The sequence below is a fragment of the Bombus huntii genome, chromosome 13, assembly GCF_024542735.1.
Source record: "Bombus huntii isolate Logan2020A chromosome 13, iyBomHunt1.1, whole genome shotgun sequence".
NCBI classification, from domain to species: Eukaryota; Metazoa; Arthropoda; class Insecta; order Hymenoptera; family Apidae; genus Bombus; species Bombus huntii.
The window spans coordinates 6,295,652-6,313,332 of record NC_066250.1 but is presented as its reverse complement, the minus strand read 5'-3'; the positions used below and the strand labels follow the sequence as shown (position 1 = coordinate 6,313,332).

Sequence of the window (17,681 nt, the reverse complement as noted above, 5' to 3'; positions counted from 1 at the left end):
TGTCAATTTTCTCGCGAACAACAGAACAGAATTTAGCATATTTCTTATTTACCAATTCGATGCACTACTACGCCGCGAATAATATTAAACATGGTTGCAAAACCTTCCTCAAGGGGATGAGGCACGCACTTAGAACCACACATTAGGGGTGAAAAGCAGCTCGAGGCTTTACTCCCCCACCCCTTATGCTGAACGTCGCGTCGACCGGAGAACCTTTACCTATGAAGCAGATGGAAGGAATGCTCGAAAGCAAAGCGCGAAAGCAAATCTCTACGAACGATAGATGCATTTGCAGAACGACGTAGTTGCAGCCTTCAAGGGATTAAATGGCGGCACGAACAAACTCATGGAAATTCACACGTGGAAGCTTAATTTTCGGCAAGATGGTAGAATTCACTATGGTGATTACCGTAGAATTCATACGGAATATGTGATAAGGAAGCGGTAGAACTGTCAATATAGAGATTGAATAATGAAATGAAGCTATTCGAGGGGAATCGTGTACAGTAATAATGTTACACAATGTTACACAAAGTTTCCTCCAAAGCATCTTTAAATCGCTATACCGTAGTATATCAACAAGAGAAACTATTTTACTCCAGGATTGATTACATAAGAATTTATTGAGGTAGTCAGTTCGACCATATTTTATAAAATGATATTTTCTACCTCTGTTACTAATCTTTGTTCCTCGAAGGATATTCGTTGGTAATTTGTGATGATGAAAGTTATTTTAAGTTATTTCGAAACCCAGAAGATAATTCCAAAAGGAACTGTTTCGAAAATATACCAGCTTCGATTCCGAGTAGCCGCTAAATAGAAACAGAGTTGATGTAATTTGCATATACTGAGTTATATAAAATGTTCAGTAATATTTTTTAAAGAAAGGAGAAATATACCTGTTCTTTACCCATTTATATGAACTATTTATTAATTCAATGTATGTCCGCATAATAAATGTATTCTCGTGAAACGGAACGATATATTTTAAAATGCAAATTGTAAAATACAATCAAGGAAAGGACTGACGAAGGAGTTATAGTATGAAGCTTCATTTATATCAGCTATAAAACATTTTATTGCTTAATTAATTGGTTATTCTCTGGCATAAATCACCGTACAAATCAAATATCTCTAAAAACTATCTAAGTCACAGTAAAATTAATTGCATTGTCACAAATAGCACCACAAAAACGGTTGGAACGGTAATATATTAAATGGCATTAAAGATAAAATGCATGATCTTCCAAATCACTTTTTGCAACCATGCCCATACGCAATTACGTTTCTTTTTTTCTTATACTAGTAAGTAAAATCGTAGTTCATTTTCTTTCCTCCTCCGCCTCTCTCTCTCTCTCTCTCTCTCTCTCTCTCTCTCTTAAGATTGCAAGGAAGGAAAGTAAATAAACGATAAAAATTAAGTATCGTGAAAGTATTCGCTCGCAAGAGATCCATTGCACGCGTGGTTATTGGCCAATTAAAATTAACATTTCTTTTTCAGTCTCATAACAATGTAATAGTCAATACGATTGCTATTATCACGAAAATAAACTTCGCAAAAACAATTCACCGTATTCCGTTCTTAATTAATAGTTGATCCCATAATGGTATTGATTGTCAGCAAGGCCTGGCATGAGGTTCCTCAGTCTTTCTTAGAAGCAACCTTTTATTATATGCACTCATTCCTCAGCTTCGATCGTAAGATCTTCCCGCTCGCATTCTTCGGTATCTCATTTATGAAGGTAACTCCTCCTGAAATTATTACAAATTCACGTTCGATTACCTTACATTATCGATCAGGCAAATAAGAACTACAGTATTAAACGAAATTTGTATCGTAAAAAAAACAATCAAAAACAGGTTGAACGTAAAATAATGATAGATTAATAGAATATATATAAAAAGTTTTACGATACTATTTAACTACTTTAAAAAACTTACTTTATGTACTGGAAAATTTACATAATGTAACAGGAAAAAGATGGATGTATTCATTGGTACGTTAATCGTTTTTATATACAAAACATGACATCATAGATTACATTCGCATTAAACGTAAACTGAAAAACTTTACCTCGCAGCTGTTTGTATTCTGACACTTTGCTTTTAATGAAATCTTTAATGTCTTCCTCAGTCACTTTTGACCCTTTCGTCGTCACTACGAAAGCTTTCGGTATCTCACCGCATCTTTCGTCCGGCACACCGATCACAGCTGCTTCCTGGATGTCTGGATGCGATCTTAGTACAGCTTCCATTTCAGCTGGTGGTACCTGACGCAAAATTTTAAATCGATAAAGAAATGAGATTTGAAAGATAAAAAATTGGTGTTTTTTATGAAGAAATGAACGCTTAAGAACATATTAATGGAAGAATGTACTAATAAAGTTTGTATCGTACAGAAAACATGCGACGCGACGTATGACTCAATACTTTGACCCTGGGAGATCGAAAGAATTAGTAAAATGCAATACGCTTTACATAACTATAAAAACGTAACTGGTCATACATCAATGTTTAATTAGAAAATTCCTATGAATATTTTTATAGAATACCTATTAATAAGAATATATATATATTACAATTTATAATTATTGCATTTATCGCTACATATTATAATTAATACTACGTAATTATATCGAAAAATGCAGTTATTCGATTATCAAAATTACATAGGCGACAAAGTAAAAGTTCTATAATACAACCAACTTAATATTGTTTACGAGTTCCATACATTTTATACACAAAAGTGTGTTTGATAGTACATATGAATAATGATAAATGGTAGTACTCGAATTTTTCGACACAGTCACAGAATTGAGTGAAATAAAAATTAAGTCATGTTAGCGTTACCATAGTCATATATCTTTTCTTATCTACATGAAGAATGATTGGCATGTATGAGTATAGGATGAGTGGAAAATAAATTTAATTGAAGCTTTTTGCGAATATCTCGGAAACTAGTGACATGGATAGGGAAAAGTTGTCCAGAATGATGATCTCGATAACATATTTCAAACTTATTAGAATAGGATTACCACGTAAGGAAGACTGATATATTATCTACTAATTCTATGAATGGAAGTGTCATTCACCTGAAATCCTTTAACTTTGATTAACTCCTTCATTCTATCCGTGATAAAGAAATTGGAGTCTTTGTCATAGTAAGCAATGTCCCCGGTTTTCAGCCAGCCATTCTCGACTATCATTTCGTTCGTGGCACTTTCGTTGTTTAAGTAACCTTTCATAACGTGAGGCCCCCTGACCCATATTTCACCGACTTGACCTTGTTCAGAAATATCTTCATTCGTACTTGGATCGACTAGTCGTACCTCGCAACCAACAATGTTTCTTCCGACACTTCCTGGTTTCGAATCACCTACATCCAAGGTAACAACTGGCGAGGTCTCCGTCAATCCATATCCTTGTTGAAAGAAATTAAGCAAATGATAAATATTTTTTAGATTTTGTCAAAAGAAGTTCAACTTTAATGAAGCACGAAAGATTCGAGAATAGAAATTTTAGGAATAGAGTTAAAATCTTACCTTGACAGAGTTTCAACTGATCAGGGCTTAACTGATACTTTTGATAGAAATTTTCTACGTCCGTCTGTGATAACGGAGCCGCACCACTGATAAAGTGATGCATGCTTTCGTAAACCTGTTTCTTTATATATGTACAAGCGTTCAAGAACAGAAGTATCGGTGGGACTATGTAAAGACCCGTCACCTGTGAAATAAAGTACTCTTGAAAACATTCCTGAAACATATCCTGCTAAATAAAAGATATACTCCACCAGAATTCTCACCTTGTGTTTCATTAAAACACTAATAAATAGTTCCGGCGTGAACTTGGGAATAGTAATTAATTTTGCACCGGAAGCGATACGCGGTAACACCATGCCGTTTAACCCGAAAATATGGAAGAAAGGTAATATTAAAGGTAATACTTCTTGGAAGTCGGCTGCAAAAATAATTAACCTCGTCAATGATGCTCGATATTAAACGAACAAATAAGTTTACGATACTAAGATGATAAGTAATAATAAACGATAATAAACGATGCTTACTCGTTGTAGTTTGCCACATTTTTTCTTCGCACGTCTGTTCCACCATTTGCATGTTACTGACTAAATTATTATGCGTCAACATCACCCCTTTTGGTAAGCCTGTCGTTCCACTGGAGAATGGTAAAACAGCCAAATCGTTTGGAGACATTTGATAACTGGTTATAGGCGGTAACGTTTTGCCACGTGCAATGAGATCCTATAAAAGTTTCGTTATCTTGAGCCAACGTTCAACTCGTACCGATTATACCAAATGGTTTCACGCCTACGAATTCGAATTCAATCAATTTATCCGAGGTGCTCGACACTATGATCAATTTTAGTTCTCACCTTAAACGGCACGGTACCATCGGGAATAGGTCCGCTACCATCCTCGATAACCACCAAGTGTCCTCCAGATGCGAGGATATCTCTCGAAGCTTGGAGTACGATCGGTGCAATTTCTGCCACTGTAATGACCGCCTTCGCGTTGGCAATCTTCAGTTGCCTCTTTATTTCATCTGTTTAGTAATAGAAAATAATTGGCAATGATTTGCAGAAACAGAACAGGAACAGAATTGCTAATGAAATTATGTTGATTAATTCTTTTTTTTCACTTATCGAATAATTTAATATGCAAATACATTTCACTAAATATGCATACTTATTTAAATATAGCGCAAATGTATATTAAGTAGTTAACTTATTGCTGAATCAGTAATGAATTCAACTCACCAGACGTATAGGTAGGATTCACTGTAGTAACAATAAGATCGGCTTCTAGGATACCGATAGTACCTAAAATCGCTTCCGGATAATTGGGCGATATCAAAGCCACTACGTCGCCCTTTCTCAAACCCATATTTATCAAACTTCTTCCGATATAATTAGTCGCGTCCTTCGCTTCGCTGTACGTATACTTCCTTCCGGTCACCGAGCACTCCTAATATAGTAACATCGATTGCATTAGAGTCATCGAATTAGCATAGAAATTTACTATTTGCGTCATTTTGAAATATGTAGCTACTAAAAATTATCTTAATCAGCAACTGTTGTAGCTATGTTGTAACAATTAAAAATCGTTTGTTTTAACTTGATTTCTATGATCATACTCGTATTACGTATTTGCATACAATGTTAGTAATCTTAAAATTTATTCGTATGCAACGAACGTAAGAATGTAAGCGCGCACAAGCTACGCTCTTTAAGAGTTACTCGTGCTTATCGCATTTAATTATTATCATCGCTCCCACAGACGACTGTTGTGACTTATAACAGTAACAAAGAAATTGTTCCATCCTTTCACAACTGCTCTAATAAAGAGGGGAAAAAAAGAAATTGTAATAATTTGTTTATAACATTACCAGCGCAATATTGTCAGCGAATTTCGTAGCATTTTTCCAGATGTATTCCTGAACGAGCATCTTGGTGGGCGTGAACTCGCCGAACGGCGACAAGAAAATCTTTTTTCCATTTTCATCCTCCATGATCTTCTGTCGCGCCTGTGTAGAAGTGTGTCTCGCGAACTGGTTTGCAACTTTCGTCCCGCTTTCCGATATCTGGCTTAGTCTTCGAGTGCAACGAAAAATTTGCCTGACGCCCGTCATTATTTCCACGCAATATTTTATCCTAATCTTCCAATAATTTATTAATAGTTCAATAGTAACACTTTAACGAACTCTTAGCAGTTTATGGGATCACGTCGAACGGGTACGCTCTGGAAAAGAGATAAAAACGATGACAGTTGAATCGTATAAAAATGATTTTTTAGCTATGGGAATAACGCGTGCCGAGTAAGGCACGCGCGATTTAATGTGGGTCAACTGATTTGACGCTAAGAGGAACGAAGACGCAGAACGTTGAGAGCAGAAATACATACAACAACAATATACATCGCGTAAACATCTAGATCGAGATCTTACAATTATACGAAACGATTACAGGAGTTAATAAAATTTTAATCCCGAACGAACAACATAATCTTTTCCTGGTAATCCATTTGTTCATGATTATCAAGCTTCTTCCAGGAAGTCCTTCGAGGTGTGAGATATCAACAATAATGTATAAATAATTATGCCAGTTTGTTGATTGCATTACCATATACCGATAGAACAAGTTACACTGCGACGAACAGACCGAATGTAATGTCTGTAAGAATGTCTGTGGAATAACAAACGGGCTACGTTTATCAGTAGATTGAATTGTTTGCGCCGGATCAAAAGAATCTGAATCAATAGAACGACGAACTGCCAGTGAAGAATAAGTAGAAGATCAAAGTACAACATGGTTATCGACATTAACACACCTCGTCTAGATGTTATCTTATTCTCAGCCATACGTAAATATAGTGGCTTCTGCGTATATTATCGCGGTAAATCGAGGAACAGTCTACCAAATGACTTGCAGTTGTCGACTATGACTCTGCTTCATTCAACGTTGTCTTACATAATAAACTGCTACCATCGAAGAAAGCTATTATTTATAAATTTTGTATGTCACAGTATTAAACCAGATATTAATGAGCGCTCAATTTGTTCGTAAACAAGCTCTCGGAGAATCAAAGATGTTATCATTGGTATCGTACCATATATCGCATCGGCTGAAACAGATTGTGTAATAAATCGATGTTAAATATTTCGATCGAGAGACCATTGAACTTTCTGAAAAGTACGAATAATCCTGCGCCGTCTGAAGCTTCTACACCTACGCATTTGGAACGCCAGATGGTGCTTTGGCCTCGAATAACATTTTGCGATAGCTTCCTGAGGATGAACGTTCGTTCGCTAGGCATTGGCGGCGACTCAGACAGACAGAGATTTAGTTTTCGCTGTTTCACGTTTATTATTCGTTACGAGCAATAACAAACTTACGATATCACGATGTTGAGCCTCTTATAAACCCACGAAACGTTGCCTTCGCGACGAATGCAAGTACGCGATAAACATCTGTTTATGTCAAATACATTCGAAACACTTGATCGACCGTAAATCAAAATTATTCGAAAATAGGTACTGTCTAACTTTCGATCTATGATCTCGACGCAGAACTAAGCGTGTTTATAATTTCCATCGATCGATCGATTTTTACTCGGCTGACCTGTTGCATAGGAAAATCCAATTTCTGATTTTATTTACTTTTATGCAAGTAAAATTGCAAACCGGTTTTGATATAGTGAATATCTTTTGTTTCGATATTGATGGCGATCGATTAAGAAGGGGACGATCCAGCGTCGATAAAATACACTTGTCAAATAGAGAAAAACGTAGGAAAACGTGCAAACCTTGATGATCTTGAATACACGGTGCAAATGTTAGTGCGTAGCCGTAGGACTCGAGTCGTTGTTTTCCACTTAGACGTGATGTACTTGGGAAAAGTCGCAATACCACGAACCGACGAACGACACAGAACTGGCGAAGCTTACTCAACTAACTGACTTTCACTGACAGACTACGAGTTTCTGTTGCAAACCATTTAACTTCTGCCCGCCTGTAGATACGCCATTCCCCCACCCAACACTCTAGCAGAGGAGGCGTGTACAGGGATGGTTATTTGTATGCGAAAACTATAATGACGCTTTCACGAACGACTGTATTTTCGGTACACTTTGCTCGATTGTAAGTAATTGATTCTGTCATTATGATAATATCCACAACGTGGATACGTGTGTTCACGAACATCGATTAATGTTCTTCCCGCTTTAGACGATGATTTAAATGCAATAACATTTGGTCGATTAGTTCGAGACAGGCCTACTATTTATTGTTGGACTGATAAATAAATATCAGGTTCCTCTTATCGTTCTGACAATTATACCCTAAGTATATTCTTATGAATATTCACATTAGATTGAAAATATTTATGTTAAGACATATAAAATAGTAGAAAAGCCACATCATACTCGTGGATATATAAATTACTCAGAGTGTTTATTGCAATATTCATGAGCATTCGTTCAATTAGACTGTATTTCTTAAACTACATCCCTTGCGTCTACAGAAAACATGAATTTACTTTGAGACACGGAGCCTGCATATATTATATACAATACTTGTTACACTTTGGTCAGTGTTACATAATCAAAACGAACTGATCTTACCATTCGCATTATATAACCACACTCCTGTGGAATATAAAGGAGCTAAACATCGTGGTATGGCGCTGTACGAAATTGTCAAGGGAAGAATAAGAAGAAAATTCACGTCGGTATTTCCGACGGTTTGAACGATACAGAGACCAACTTGGATTTTGTATCTAAAAACGTCTCCCCTCTTGCCATCTGGTGACGGGATTCCGACCTTTTAGCGCTTTATCGTTCGTTGACAAAACGAACACCCTATAGGTGATCCTTAGGCAAATAAGCTTGATACATTTATTTATGAATATAAGACAAAGCAATTTGATTGCTAATTCAACAGCATCTAAACGTCGATGACCTGGTAATGTTACGTTAATCGATGAGAATCACATTTTTTCGTTGTTTCAACGTCGTCTGTATTTAACTCCAACTATTGCACCCGGCACATTGTCGAGGGGTCGATGCGTCGGCGCGTCGTCATCGACGCCGACTCCAACGTTACGTCCAGGTCCGTACGACAAGTGTTGTGAAACACGTGTCAAGAAATGTGAAATATCATTCATAATTATATCAACTATATCTACATGTCAAATTCTTAATCGCAAGTCATTTCCCCTATAAGCACATCAACTAACGTTACAATGCACGAATATGTCATTTAAAAGCGAAAGCAAACTACTCTAAAATCTTCGTTACTCCAGGCACTCACGAAGGTCTATTTACATAAAACGAATAAGCTATTCAAATATATGTTTTGATAAAATATTTGACCGCGAAATAAATTCATTTGGTTAGCGGTGAGTTAACTAGTCAAACAATTAAGCGCCCCACGAGAGTTCATCCCTGTTCGCAAAGGCAACGACGCCATGTCGACGTTCACCCCTATAGCTTGGCCTCGTTGCAACCCCCGTTACGTCCCCAGTTGACCGTGAACCGCGACGAGCAAGTATATTGAGAAACGGGATATTCGTGTTATTCGTCGCAACGCTAGATCATCGTCGAACACCAGGTCACTGTCGCTAAGCGAGTCTGTGCTATGAATGAAGACCCAACCTTTTCATTTCGAGGTAATTATAAAAAGAATCGGCCTAACTGACGTGTTTGTATCGACAGACGGAATGGTCATCGTCTATCCGTCACGTCAGCAAGATTGCGTCATTACAAATCAATTTTTTCCACTTTTCGTGTCGTAGCTTTTGAGATCGTATAGTCACGGGTGATCGGTTCTTATCGAGATAGCGTCGTACGGAACGGAGAAATGATAACTAATGAGATCAGAGTGCGTGAAAATTTTTCCTTCCATGCAGTTTGTACAGCTAACGGTCGCTTTACACGATCGTATAAATATTCCATGACAAACACGAGCAGAAAGACGTCACGAATATAGACTAATAGATAGTACGGTATTGAAAAAATTACGGTACTATGGACGTGCTGTTGTCGAGTACTACTTAGTAAACTTTAGTAAACCTCCGAATAAACGAATGACAATAATTTACGACGACGTTGTTCATTCGAACGCAAGGAGAAAGAAGGAATAAGTGAAGGAATAAGTGTGTATTTTGCGTTTCGCAGGTCTTGGTAGTGTTACTCTTATCCGTAATCCCCTGGCCAGGACCCAGCGTGTTTAAAATATCATGCCCCCGCGATCGGGCGTCCGTGGTGAGGAGGATAGTTCAGAAGGTAAAGAAAATTTGCAAAATGTCCATTTGTAGCAACTTTGTCGCCGTGGAAAATCTTTCAACTTTCTCGAGGTTTCAGAGATGGATGCCAATTCTGAAGAGACATCAAGTAGAGCTGCCTCTGGAGTGCCCGTTCCACGAAAGTCGAGATATTTTTCGACCACAGCAAAAGGCGAAACACCAACACAGACCGTCACAATGGACCTGCGGTCTGTGTGGCAAATCCTTCTACGCAGAGAAACACTTGGATGCCCACTTCGATAACAGACACAAAAGCAATGTTAACACGGTACGTTTTCCTTCTTTCGATTCGCTCGAGTAAATATAATTTGTTCGAGATATAGAGTGTAGAATTGGAGATGTCACGAGTCGTTTAGAAAGCCTCGTTTCTTTCAAAATTACCATTCCGTTAGAATAATTGCCATAATTGTAATTATAAATATATACTCTTATAACGGGATAATAAAGGAGGGATATGCTTCTAGAGAAAAACATCGTGTAAACTTCATCGATTTTATGAGACACCTCCCATTTTCCACCTGGCACAGAAAATCTATCGACACTCCTTCGCAACGCACACAAATAACTTCAAATACGGTAAGACCAGTTGCCAAGTGTGTCAATTATAAATGAAACTGTTGGAGGCTAGGCGGAAGACGCGGTGTGCCTCGCGGATTACTGCGACATCATGAGATGCGACGTGCTTGGAAACCGTGATTTCGAAAATTCCCTGGTGGACGACGAGACTGGCCACCACAGCACGGATATACAAGTCTGGAAAGAGAACACGGAGCAACGTCACACATCTGTGATGCCTTGTGAGTCGCGAGGCAGTTTCTCGGGGACGTATCCGGTGGAGAAAGCCTGCACTATTCCCGGTGGCGGAGCTGTCACCAACATTCAGCAATACTGTCATCGAGAGGACAGCGGGGCTTTAGAGAATCATCGTTTGCCAGGAACTGCATACCACGTCGAAATCGCTGGTCCGGATAACAGGAGTAACGCCTGCGACAACGGCGAAGAGGACGAAGACGAAGAAGACGAGGACGACGAAGAGAATCTCGTGGAAGCGGCGTTGCCAGCCGTCGACAAGAAAAGACGTAAGGGGTTGCACCTGAGGAAGTTGAAGGCCAACTGCAAGCCGGAGGAGCTGCAGAAGCTGAAGTTGCAATGCGAAGTTAGTTGACTTCGTGGGAAGATTGTAGAAAATTTTTTAAATGAAGGGTCTGATTTATCTCTTGGAAATCATCTCGATGAAACCTCGATAAGATCTAGGAATAGTCGAACGATACGAATAAGTGGACGACTTCCTTGGTTCTATAAGACAATATCTGCTCGTGAGAGAAATAGTATATCTTTCATTGCCATATGAATTCACGAACGGCCGATTTCTCTGTCCTCTATGCAACTCGAAGATTACAGATCGGTGTTTGAGTATGTAAGATTATCGTTCTAGTAACTGTTGTATTGTCCTTGGAAGCTTTAGGCATTACAAAACGCTTTGGCATTACTTAAATATTGTTCCGAATAATCTCGTAAATATAGGTATCTTCCTTGTAGCGCATTCGAGAGAGGATTAATCACTTCCTGGCCTCATTTGTCGTTCCATTTGTCTTAAAATGACTAATCACTATTTTACTTGAGTCACGTAAACTTTCCAAATCCAAACAAGTATCACGAGTATCATGAGTATTAACGCAATCTTCCGTATAATCCGTAGACTAACAGCACGGTTAATGAGGAAATAAAAAGTGTAGTAACGAATTATGGCATAGGATGAAATAACAAGCACGTATCATAAATATCGTGTTCTTTTATGTCACGAATATTATTATTATTTGAATGATGTTAACAGGTACTGATCCGCGATTGCATCGCTGGACTCTTGACGAATCTTTCGGTACGAGATTTCCAGGAAATGGAAGGTATGCCGTTCGATCAATTTGTTAGACGTCTTATCGACAAATCGGATTTCCAATTTTTATCATTCTCCTTCTTTCTAGGAGAGTTGAATCGCGCGATATGCTGGTACCTTAGCTGCGACAGGTATTGGGAAGACACGAAAAAGCAACAGAGGCACACACCTTGGTACCTGTTAAGCATTTTTCTGCTCGTTCTGTCTTTGTCCATTTACGCGTGCTACTACATTATTTGGGTGCTGTTCAAGTACGTACGTTGAAACATATTTACACATAACAATATCGCCCCGCGATTTATCACCGTTCGCGTGTGTATAAAAACAGCGATAAGAGAATTTATCAGCACGACGACTGTCGTCACATATGCAGCTAGGCAGATCTAATTAAAGATTCAACACGATACAAATATGTCAAATGTTTACAACAATGATAAGTCACATACTCTTTTCGTAACTTTGTTTGAAATCGTTCCAGAATTCGATATTAAAAATTGCACATATGTATATCTACGTAGAATTAAACTTAAGATATTAACGAACGGCTTGGATAAAAGTGCAAATATAAATCTTTCTTTTTATGCACCTAAATGTTTAGACGTTCGAAGATTTACATTGTGTTTACACCGAAGAACCTGATAGTATAGAAAAAATAACATCCGAAATCATTTTTACAATTCAAACACACGAAGGCGTCATTAATCCCATAAATTCTACTTAAGATACCAGATATCAATATTCCCACTCGAAACGTATTATATATTTTTAACCAAAGATATCATTCATCTTATCGAAATGTAGTACATACATTTTATTTATCCTCGTCAATTACTATGATTCATCACCGAAACACCAATCTTTCAGTTCAGCAGAAGAAGACAGGTTGGATGGAACGGGAAGCTTAGATGGAGATCTAACGGCTACGTCCTCGTTACACGATCAGAGTGGTCCTGGCGACAGTAGAACCAGTGGCAGAAGAAAAGGTGAGCCAGGGGACGATAACCTGCCTTCGAACGAAGAAATGCCCGATCATTATATATACGTAACCTATCCACCCGAGCTAAAGCAGCGATTACTGGACAGGTAAATAAGATGAGAAAATATGAAACAAGTATGGGACATTGGTATCGAAATCGTACAGTGATCTTCCTGGTTGCAGCTGCTACAATAGAACCACTCGACTATAAAGTCAAAGAGGTAGGAGAAGGGTGGACAAAGATTCGTTTCGTTCGGAAGTACGAGAACAGCTCGCTCGGTATCACGAGTCGATCCCACGGCAAAACACCTTCTTCCTTATTTTTTCCCCCTCTCTTAATCTTCGTGTTTTGTATACCAACCGTGCGAATAAATTGCAAGACGTACACGAGAAAAGAATTTGTTGTCAATACCTCTGTTCGCGTTATTTATATTTCGTTTTACTAAACTATCAACGTATGCCAAAGCTTTATACTTAAGATAATATTTTATCGAATCGTAATTTATATAATTTGTTTCTTCAAGTGCATTACACAAAGAGAACATACTTCTCTGTTTAAAAAATTCGTTGAATGATATTTTTATTGTTATCTCAGCAACGCTGCGGCGATCTGGTCGGCCGAGGAATGCAGTTTATAGTTTTATCTATAAACAGTTTCGCGAACCTACGATAACCAGTTCGCTTATAGCAAACTATGCTCATGTTTCTTTCGACCATCACACGTCTAGAAAATGTCTGGCGATCTTTTTAAAGAACGATGCATTAATGTCAATTTCTTGTAAATCTCAAGAAAAAAGGAACTGAAATAGTTGGTATGTTAAAAAAAAAAAAACATATAGAGAGGCATATGTTTTTTGTGCAGATAGTGAGAAGCATATGCAGATAGCAACCATTTACAAATGGTCAAAGAGATTTCATGACGAAAGAGAAGAGATGGAAGATGATGCTCGATCTTCTACTGAGTAGTTCTAAAGAAGAACTTTTAACGTGTTTATAAAGTTGTGTTATCACTGATCGGATAATCGCTAAAGAGCTTAGTATCAGTCGAGGAAATGTGTATTCAATTTTAAAAGACGATTTAGAAATACGAAAACCTGACGCTAGAATTGTCTCGCGATTTACTGATGTAATTCTGCGAATTTTCTTAACAGACTAGTATAAAAACATACGTTCACGACAAGGACAATACATAAAAAAATGCTGTAGGCAATAATACCTCCTTGGGTCAGTAGTTTCGGTTTTATTTTGAAACTAAGAGCTCGATTCGAAACTAAAACCAGTAAGTCATCTTAATGGATCCATCGGAGTCCCGTTGCGTGTCCATCACGCTGGATTGTCGAACCAGCCGACGTACGCTCGCACTGCTGGGCCTTTGTTGATCCTCTAACAGTCTCTGAGGAATCGATGCCTCAGGTACTTCGTGCATCTCCACTGTCTCCCTGAGCGATAAATCTTCGTAAGAAGCAGCAGCCGATGAAGGTCTAAGATCAGCCAAAGCAACGACGCATTATTTACAACATTTACATAAGAAGGAGTATTTATGTATTTAATCGACAGTTTTTGCCAATAATATGATTCGTACTTGGTCGGGACGCAACGAAAACAGTCGGCACAAGTCCAATCCTTCCCAAACAGTTCCCCTTCCTCCACAGTCTGTGGTAATCGATGATGCAGCGTCTCCGGCAAACGCAAGCCAGACAGTCCGCCGATTACAGATACGACGCCAAGAATCACGAGGGGTAGTACTAAGTTCTCCTTGCCCTAATGACGTAAATTCCTGGAAGATTTAACTGAACGCGGAGACACGATAAGCGTATTTACGATTACTTACAAGATAAGTAACAAAAGGAATGATTATAAGGCCGAGACCACTGATGTAGGCGGAGAAACCGATCGCTACGCCGCGTAGTTGTGTAGGGTAAAGTTCACCGGCGAACGGATATATAATTAAAAAAGAGGCTGATATTGCGGATTTTGATAAGAGGAATAGTATTAGCGTCGTCACAACAGCATCTATAAAAAGACAAAGATGGAATAGTTAAAATGAAAAAATTTATTTCGAAACTACTTTCAGTATTTCTCTTTTTATTGTATGATTTATACGAAGAATCTGTTCTCTTGTTTTTCTCTTTTATTAGCATAATGTAGTACCAGATGACAAAAGAACCGTGGCAATACACGATACACCAGCGAGTACCATGGACAAGCAAAGAGGCCATCGACGACCCCATCGATCCATTACCACCCAGCAGGCCATGTAGCTTGGAATCTCAGCCAGAGACGAGAAGAAAAAGCTCAAGTGTTCCTCGTTACCCAACGCTGGCCCGTAATACGATAATCCGACGTATACCATATTATTGGCAAACCTAGAAAAAGAGGAATCAATCCAGCGATAGACTGATACATTTCGTCATGTGTTGTTTACGTAAAGAAATACAATCACGTATATACGGTAAACAACGATTAATAATACGAAAACATTGTAAGATTCTGTAGAAGTGTCGGAAGCTAAATTTTACTGCAAACACACGCGTGTTATATCTTATGATATTCGGTGACTCATGAGGTGTTTATTCTTTGATTTACCAATTTAGAGTGATAAGACACGTCTTCAACCGCATATTTGGTGTTTTGAAGAGAGACAATACACCGGGCCCTTTACGTAATCTCTCCTCTTCACTTTTGGACCGTGACATCATCATTCGCTGACGTAGTTTTTGCGAGAAAGAAGCAGGTAACTCTTTCCCATTTACTTTGGCTAATCGTTCCAAGACTTCGTTAGCTTCAACTAATCGACTTTTCGCCAATAACCATCTCGGTGATTCTGGCAGCAACCTTGAATAATCTTAGACGTTTTATTATGACGTCGCGTGAACGGAATACGGAAGAAGGGTAAAAGGCAGAGAGACAATCACTCACCACCAGTATAAGAAATACAAAAGAAAGGGTGCGCTCGTGGTTATGGCAAGCGTTCTCCAATCTCTTATCAAATAGGTCACACCAGCCAACATACACAATCCCATTGTATAGAAGCTGCACGTCATCACTGTCACGAATGATCGATAATTTGGTCCAACCAGTTCCAAAGCTGTTTGTAGAAAACCCAGAAAACATTAATACTCGTTCTTTCTACGAAAAATATTTCTCATATTTCTTATTCCCTGTATTTGTTCATGTTATTTACTCATTTATTTATTATTTCTTTCTCTTCGTGGAATCTTACATATGATAAAAGGTATCTGATAAATAGCAGGAATGGTTAAACCAACGACCACCCTGGTGGCAGCCCAGGTCCAAAAGCTGTTCGACATCGACGTTAAAAATCCACCGGTTATTAAAGTCGCCAGACACGTGAAGAAAGACAATCTTCTACCAATTCTATGTGATACAACAAAGGCAATGAAACAACCTGTATCTAAGTTTCAAAACTAAGTAACAATGTTTGTCACCTATCGTTTAGCGTGCCGAAAAGGTACACTCCAATTGGTCCTCCCGTGTTTAGAGCGACCAATCCAATTGTCGGATAAATCGCATGATCGCACACGAGATCGAACTGAAACGTTTCAACAGGAATTAACGAAAAAATAAAATGATTATCTTGATCGAAAAACAGGATAAAATGTAAACGTACATCGATAACGATGGAAGATTTCACTTCTGAAGTTTCATACTCCCAACCATGATCGCATGGAACAATGGGCCACGATGCATTTGGCACGTACGAAGCCGCTGTCACGACAGAAATATTTTCCGCTGTCCAATCGATATCGTATCGTGTGCATTGACTGTACGTTTCATTGTCCTCCTAATTATGAAGGCAATTGTTACAATACTGCGAGCAAATAACGTGCACTATTGTGGAAAACGTACATATGTACTCTATTATGGATAAACGACGTCTTTTCTGCAGTATCAAAGCGGGAAATCATCTTGGAAATACGAGAAAGATGCTAGCGTTTATCTAATTTCCTCGACAAACAGCGTAGGTTGATAGAATAAGCAACGCTAACTCTAAATCTTATTTTCTAACCTACTTCCAGCGATTAAAATTTATTGTTATTGGCAATTAACTCTGCCATTCCTATGATAATTGTACGACTACGTATTTAGAATATAAAGCGCAACAGAATATCACTACGAATTATTTTCGCCAAAAGCTGATGACAGAATTACAGATGTTTCTAAATATCAAAATGATTGTATGAATGTTTCTCGTGTAGCTATCGAATAATTTAAAAATGAAAAGCTTGCAACGAGGAGCTGGTATATTTGATTGACTAGCTTTTAAATAAATACCCTAACTGTCTAAATTCTTCCTAATAAAACACATGAACGAGGAGATAAAAGTATTAACGCCTAGACCGACAATTGCACCTGACTAATTGGAATCGCGAGTCTCTTTCTCCGGGAGACATCCAGAGTCTCCAACCCCGGTACTTTGCACCAGTGGGGTGGCGTGTCGGACATGAAGAGTTGATTGAAGGCGCAAAAGCCACACGGAAGACACGCCGGAAGACACACGAGCCAGAGAAGTTGCTTCTGATAACGACCGAATTCGCCAACGATCGGTAGAAGATCGTCGAGATCAAAGCCATCCTATAAAACTCTTGTCTCTTGATCTTGATCACATTCTTTTTCAGTAATCAATCATATTAAGATTTTTATATCATGACAACAATCAAAAAACGTTTAAACGAATAACGATAATGAAGGAAATCCTATCGATTAGATAAAAGTATAGAAGCGTGTTGATAGAAATTATTACTACAAAGTAATTACTACAAAATAATAATTCCTATCAATAAATATTTTGCAGGTGTAATTTAACATAAAAAACTTACTTCATCGTTCGCGTTTCCAGTCGTCTTGGTGTTCGCTGATTCGGACGTTTGATTTTCATCCAAGTCTTCCATTCTCGTGAACTTTGCCCACGTTCAAGCTACCGAAATGTCGCCGATACCTTAGAAACGCGTTACGTCACGTGTATTAGC

General features: G+C 38.3%; 3 protein-coding genes across 7 annotated transcripts; 1 reads left to right on the top strand and 2 right to left on the bottom strand.

Annotated features, from left to right (window-relative positions):
• Positions 1–1,054: 1,054 nt before the first annotated feature.
• On the bottom strand, positions 1,055–14,042 carry LOC126872466 (uncharacterized). 2 transcript variants are annotated; one of them, XM_050632444.1, is made up of 10 exons: positions 13,907–14,042; positions 5,407–5,759; positions 4,778–4,985; positions 4,394–4,563; positions 4,067–4,262; positions 3,806–3,960; positions 3,543–3,726; positions 3,093–3,421; positions 2,075–2,270; positions 1,055–1,752 (listed from the first exon to the last, which is right to left on the bottom strand). In XM_050632444.1, the coding sequence occupies exons 2-10, from the start codon at positions 5,647–5,649 to the stop codon at positions 1,670–1,672; spliced, it is 1,764 nt and encodes a 587-aa protein (XP_050488401.1). In that variant the 5' UTR covers positions 5,650–5,759; positions 13,907–14,042; the 3' UTR covers positions 1,055–1,669. The 2 variants fall into 2 exon arrangements, with proteins under 2 accessions (XP_050488401.1, XP_050488400.1); XM_050632443.1 differs by lacking the exon at positions 13,907–14,042 and adding an exon at positions 7,323–7,518.
• LOC126872467 (uncharacterized) lies at positions 8,969–13,088 on the top strand. 3 transcript variants are annotated; one of them, XM_050632445.1, is made up of 8 exons: positions 8,969–9,184; positions 9,693–9,800; positions 9,879–10,088; positions 10,449–10,976; positions 11,655–11,724; positions 11,803–11,965; positions 12,579–12,797; positions 12,856–13,088. In XM_050632445.1, exons 1-8 carry the CDS (start codon positions 9,158–9,160, stop codon positions 12,899–12,901), a joined length of 1,371 nt encoding a protein of 456 aa, XP_050488402.1. In that variant the 5' UTR covers positions 8,969–9,157; the 3' UTR covers positions 12,902–13,088. The 3 variants fall into 3 exon arrangements, with proteins under 3 accessions (XP_050488402.1, XP_050488404.1, XP_050488403.1); XM_050632447.1 differs by having other exon boundaries at positions 8,971–9,184; positions 12,874–13,088; XM_050632446.1 differs by lacking the exon at positions 8,969–9,184 and adding an exon at positions 9,244–9,396.
• Positions 13,911–17,680, bottom strand: LOC126872465 (carcinine transporter). Of its 2 annotated transcripts, XM_050632441.1 has the most exons (11): positions 17,532–17,680; positions 17,065–17,286; positions 16,322–16,495; positions 16,140–16,243; positions 15,914–16,068; positions 15,610–15,778; positions 15,277–15,525; positions 14,842–15,056; positions 14,522–14,703; positions 14,273–14,451; positions 13,911–14,171 (listed from the first exon to the last, which is right to left on the bottom strand). In XM_050632441.1, exons 1-11 carry the CDS (start codon positions 17,601–17,603, stop codon positions 13,961–13,963), a joined length of 1,932 nt encoding a protein of 643 aa, XP_050488398.1. In that variant the 5' UTR covers positions 17,604–17,680; the 3' UTR covers positions 13,911–13,960. The 2 variants fall into 2 exon arrangements, with proteins under 2 accessions (XP_050488398.1, XP_050488399.1); XM_050632442.1 differs by lacking the exon at positions 17,065–17,286 and having other exon boundaries at positions 17,532–17,677.
• Position 17,681: the final 1 nt, after the last annotated feature.